The 5,739-nt window shown below is 34.7% G+C and overlaps 1 protein-coding gene across 4 annotated transcripts; it reads right to left on the minus strand.

The window, feature by feature from the left end:
- Nucleotides 1-1,957: 1,957 nt before the first annotated feature.
- Nucleotides 1,958-5,359, minus strand: LOC107922560 (sulfite exporter TauE/SafE family protein 4). Of its 4 annotated transcripts, XM_016852648.2 has the most exons (12): nt 4,965-5,359; nt 4,727-4,886; nt 4,309-4,509; nt 4,130-4,191; nt 3,995-4,043; nt 3,840-3,895; nt 3,688-3,774; nt 3,541-3,591; nt 3,217-3,456; nt 2,668-2,761; nt 2,431-2,571; nt 1,958-2,296 (listed from the first exon to the last, which is right to left on the minus strand). In XM_016852648.2, the coding sequence occupies exons 1-12, from the start codon at nt 5,121-5,123 to the stop codon at nt 2,214-2,216; spliced, it is 1,383 nt and encodes a 460-aa protein (XP_016708137.1). In that variant the 5' UTR covers nt 5,124-5,359; the 3' UTR covers nt 1,958-2,213. The 4 variants fall into 4 exon arrangements, with proteins under 4 accessions (XP_016708137.1, XP_016708139.1, XP_016708138.1 ...); XM_016852650.2 differs by lacking the exon at nt 2,431-2,571; XM_016852649.2 differs by lacking the exons at nt 3,995-4,043; nt 4,130-4,191 and having other exon boundaries at nt 4,965-5,357.
- Between the last annotated feature and the right edge of the window lie 380 nt (nt 5,360-5,739).

Raw genomic sequence — 5,739 nt, forward strand, 5'->3', positions numbered from 1 at the left:
GTCCTAATAGACTTCCAGATTTACGATTGTCCTAACGGGCTTCCATATTTATAGTAATGCCATGGCCATGGACTTCCATTCATCCCATAAAGGGCTTTCATACGTCCAACACAAGGGGCTCTCAATCGTCCCATGAAGGGTTCTCATACACGGGTACGCATTGAGTCTTCGTATCATTTAATCTCCTTTCCTGGCTCAATCCAACTGAACCTCCCTCAAAGCCACATACATATCATGCATAGATATGCAAACATTCAACCAACATATATTGTCTATCATGTGACAAATAGTACGCTAATCATACCATTTACGCATCATAACCATATTTACTCATAGCCTTGTAATTTAATCTTATTAAACAACATACATTAGGCCAAACTTCTCTATCTATTCAATCATGATCAGACTCAACCAAACTATAATTGCATTCAATACCACATGCACACACAATACATCAACAATTCGCCACAAGTTGATTCCCCATAAGTAAAACACTAATTTAAACATTTTTAGTATATTAATGAAACAGGATACACCCATTTAAGATCTAAGCCCGAGAACTCACTTGGAAGTTGTCGCCAAATCCATCTTACTACGCTCCTCCCTTACTATACGAGCCTCCAGCGTGCAAGATTTCCAATTTCTAATACTTAAACCTCAATCTTTCCCCTTCATGCACAAATGTTCCTTTATATTTCTCTCTTTCATGGAAAACCAGAGAAAAGAAGTACAAAAAAATAAAAGAATTATTCTTGGAGAATAATGAGTCTGCTAAAAGCGTTTATTTACAAAAAGAACTCGCTAGATTTAAAAACTTTTCAATTAAATCCATGAATCCCCCTTACAACCCTAGACTTAACGAATCTGGGTGTGACATTTACACACACATTGCTTTAAAAAATGGATTCCATGAATGGCTACTTTTATCCTTTACATCTTGTAAAGTCCTTTGTATGCTTTTAATTAATGAGCCATGGGTGGAGGATCTCGTGGGGCCTAAAGAGATTAACACTCATAAATAGATAGTAGACTATCAGACATATCTTGGAGTAGTATAGCACAAACATCATCTGGCGGTTGCTCACAAATCGTCAGGCAAGGTCAGTATCTCTAGCCTTCTTTGCCATGAAATCAGTCGCTGAATTAGTCTTTAAGTTATTGATTATGACAAAATGTTTGTGATGGTAGCAGTTTAATTAGTCTTCTAACATAGGTCTTTAGGCTATAAATTGCCCGTGAACCATTAAAGGTAATAGAGGTTGGACAAGTGCGTATGAAGATGGTCAACGAGAGACGCATGTTTTTTTCTCTTCGTCCTGCTTCTTGGTTACCACTCATAAACTATCTTGATTAATTTAATTTTATCATATGGGCCACGTTAGTTTCAAACAGTTCTTACGAGGTGAGCTCTGTTGTAGAACCCTTAGTTGACATAGCTTCAAGTCAGTGAAGAAGAATAATTTGTTGGTCTTCTAAAATGAGTCCCATAATCATTATTAAGGAAGAGCCGAAGTGTTCAATCAAGAGCTTTTGAGGTACAAAAACATTGAGGAACTTGTGGCAATGCTTTATGTGTAGTTGGCTTGTGCAGTTCCTCAACCAAAAAACAAAGTGATTCAAGTATATATGGGCGGATTAGTCTCAATTTGTTAAAAAGGTAACAAAAGTTAATGAGTGACTAAAATCCAACAATCTATAATGTTGATGATTATTACATAATTTTTAAAAGTTGAATAATCGAAACATAATATTAACCATAATTTAGTGAACATTTCTATAATTTATTCTTAGCTTAAAGATTTTATAGCTCAACATAGTAGTTTAATTTTGTAAGAGTTAATATAATATACAACATTACCTAGAAATCAATGAAATAGGAGTTAAAAGTATTAAATAAAGTTAGAAATAAAGCGGATTCAAGTATCCCTAACCAAACTACAATATTGAATGGAGTCCATTGAATTCAAGCTACAAGTCTATATATTGTAATTATGAGGTTTTGAATATGTTTATTTGATTTCCAAAACCAGGAAACTTGAATAATAAATATGCAATTAAACAGAAGATAAATGAAGAATGGGGTGTTAGCCAGAAGCTAACAGTCACATTCCACAACCACACATTTGATGGAATTCTTTATTCTTACGAGACATTGAATATGTTGGGATTGGTCAACAAGGTGATGACCAACAACATCCTTACTTAGTCAACGATCATTGACTGCTGCAAAAATCTAAAAACCCCATGAACTCATGGTTGTGAATCATTCGAATGCTTCTCTCAATGCCTATGACTCCTGTTTAATACACATGAATAAAAACAATTATCAATTTCCAACAACTAAAAGGAAAAAAAAGTATAATTATTAACTTAGTCCTTCTGTAATGCTAAAATTTAAGAATGCAGAATCGAGCTTTAATGAATTTATACCCATGGTGAGAGCACTTGCAAAGATGACACCAGATAGGATGAACACTATAAGTGAAGCTCTCCTAAGGATTGTTATTAGTTTTCTCACGAAATACTGTCCCCAGAAACCAGCCAAAATAGATACTCCCATCAAGTACAAAGCTGAAAAATAGTTTATTTTAAAAAAAGTTGGATTTTTTTATCACGTTTATAATAAAATTCGAAGAAATGTAAAGCGATAATAACCATATGACTTACCATAGGGCATTGGGAACCTCTTAAGCAAATAGAATTCAACAACGGATAAGGATGAAGAGAACATCATTACGAATGTTGCTGTTGCACTAGCCACCTGTTTAGATTACAAAGTACAACAGGCTTTAGTTTCAGAAAAACCATCTTCATTCAAACTGGAATTCAAATTTGACAAATTTTGATTTGACATTAAAAATAAACAATTAAAATTTATCCATCTCCAAAACTACTCAAACAAAAAATTATTTAAAATGAATAGAATCTAAAATGATTGAAATCCAAAATATTCAAACACGAAATAATTTTAAGTCAAGATGACTAGAAAGAATTCAACCTGATGTTAATCTCGAATGACAAAATGTAAAATGGACAAACCAATAAACCCAAACGATCCATAACAACTATCAAACTCAAATGAAAAAATTTGAAATTGACTAAACTAAAAACCTTGACTGACAAACCCGAATGACCCACCAAATTGATATTTTATACCAAATATATCATAGGTATAGGAGGAGAAGAAAGAAAAATTGGATGACGAGTCAAATATACCTGTGGAATCACACCAATTTCAAGGAGGAGAGGACCCAAAATGAATCCACCACCAGAACCAAGCAATCCACCAACAGTGCCTCCCAAGATGCCACAAAGTGCACAAAATGCAATGTTCAATGGACTCCATTGAATTGAAGCTCCACAAACTGTTTCAGCGTTCCCAGTGCTCATTCTCTTCTTATGTTCTTTGTATAATTTAGTTGCTTCATATCCAAAAACCAGTGTTGCTATGGGGAACTGAAATATAAAACATGAACTTGCTTCAATCACTGAATCAAAGAAAGCATAAATTTCGCCAAGTCTTCATCAAATTAGGGTTACCTGTAAGCAAAACAATACCCAATACAAAGTGGTACAGGGAACCACATCATTCTGCAATAATAATAAAAAAATCCAACATTTTAATGCACCATTGAGATAAACAGTTGAAACAAATTTGCGATGAACAGAGATAGAGTTTTAGCTTACCTTGATGACTTGAATAACTGTGAAAAGTACCCAAACTGTAGCCAGTACCAAAAGCCTTTTCCACCTTAGATTGAAACACAGTATTTGCTGCAATATAAAGGAAATTAATTCATTTGAATCTAGACATGGATATTTTAAAGAAATTCACTTACCAGTTTTGATTTCTCTTCTTTTGGAACCAATGGTTCGTACTCTGTATCTATCAGTACTGAAATTCAAGAATTTAAGATGAAAAAATTAAAGTTAATATATTTTCAAATCTGTTTAAAGATAAATATGAAAAGGTATTACTTATAATGAATCTTACATTCACCCCTGGAATTAACAAAAGATTCTTGTGGCTTGGTGAGTTCTTTCTACAAATTTTAACAAATTAAAAAAAAATGATGATAATTTCGTCTTATAAATGACTTGATATTTACTCAGATAATTGAAAACCTACATTCAAAATTGTCTCTTCTTTCCACATTTCAATACCCCTATAGAAAGACCTTGAAGACGTACCTAAATAAACAAGAAAGAAACAGAACATTTCAATGTCATAAAAAGTGGTAACCAAGAAGCAGGACAAAGATCAAAAAGTGAAATAACAAAAGGCAAAGTTGGGATTGTTGAAGAAACCTAAGAAGAGTATGATGATGAGCACAGTAATGAGCCAATAAGGGAAAACGACGCTCAAGGCAACCCCAACAGTGATGCCAAGCATCAACATAGGCTGGAAAAGAAGAGCCAAATCGTAGTCAATGATTGGCACTTCCTTTGTGGGATGCGGCACTCTAAGATTATACCAAACTGACGATGCTGATGCCCCCATGATCATGCCTGCAGCCAATTCTTATAATAATCCCTTAATTTCATCCAAATCCAATCGATAATATTTTGTTAAATTTAAATATATGACATTTTAATACTTAAAAGTTGCTATTTAAAATTCAAAGGTGTGTGATTTTAATTTTTAAATTAGAGATTAGAGAGACTGGATTTCAAAAGTTCAAACGGCAGAGAGATAAGGAACAGAAAAAATACGAAAAGAAGTTACATTTGGAAATAGCAGCGGCAGATTTGGTATCAAATCCAACAATCAAGGTAAGCATTGGAACAAAAATGCCGCCGCCGCCAACGCCGCCCACCGTACCACATGCTGATCCTAGAAACCCTATCACCGTCGCCATTACAAGCCTCCAGTTCAACTCCAATGCCTGCCAAAATCAAACACCATTCAAAACCTGAATATATAAAGATCTTCTACGACAAAAGAGAAAAAAATATATACTTACAGGCCAAACTTTTTCAGTGGTGGATAAATTATATGGGGACTCTAAGAGATTTGAGCTTTGGTTCATGTTGTCGTTGTTGCTTTTTTGGATGAACAAAACAGAGAGAACTGCTATCGAAAAACCGGACAGCAGATACAAAACGAACCCTTTGGTCGCCATGTCGGATTACGAGACTTGTTGAATTTCAGACAGCGCCGCCGCCGCCGCCGCCGCCTCCACCAAAAACCAGAATAACTTATGTTGTGTTGGGAAGGAAGAGAGCAGAAGAGCAGCCTCAAAGAGACCAATAATAAGAGAAACTAGAATGGAAAAAGTGGGAGTGAAATAGAAGAAGCCAAGACGTTTTATAGAATGAGAGAGGGTGATTTGTACATTACATGACAAAACATAACACATTCACATGCAGGAGGCAGGCAAGTCAGATATAAATTTGTCAGGATATACGGAATCACGCATGCAACTCCACTTGGCTAAATCTGGGTGGCAAGACCAACACCTTCATTAATTCTCAATTACAACTGCTCTGTTTCGAAAAGAATTGACCATAAATTTTTAAAAAGGATCTGTAGGAATATTAAGCAAATATAAAACCAAAAAACTGTAAAAGGTGTTCAAATTTTCTACTACCAGTGTTGTTTGGTTGGTTGCTGTGTCTGGTTGGAATTCGTGTTCAATAATTGGATTGAGAAAGTTTGGGGAAAAAAAACCAAAAAGGTTATTCACGGCTGGCAAATTAGATTTGTCCATCTCCATTTCAACTTGAATTTTTTATTTA

Source organism: Gossypium hirsutum, chromosome D01, assembly GCF_007990345.1.
Source record: "Gossypium hirsutum isolate 1008001.06 chromosome D01, Gossypium_hirsutum_v2.1, whole genome shotgun sequence".
Taxonomy (NCBI): Eukaryota; Viridiplantae; Streptophyta; class Magnoliopsida; order Malvales; family Malvaceae; genus Gossypium; species Gossypium hirsutum.

Excerpts from the sequence above, each read along its gene's own strand:
- LOC107922560 (XM_016852648.2), bottom strand. The coding sequence starts at position 5,123 with ATGGCGACCAAAGGGTTCGTTTTGTATCTGCTGTCCGGTTTTTCGATA. Across the intron at positions 3,775-3,839 it reads AAGAAGAGAAATCAAAACTG|CAAATACTGTGTTTCAATCT; the intron begins GTAAGTGAATTT and ends TTTATATTGCAG. Across the intron at positions 3,592-3,687 it reads CAGTTATTCAAGTCATCAAG|AATGATGTGGTTCCCTGTAC; the intron begins GTAAGCTAAAAC and ends TTATTATTGCAG.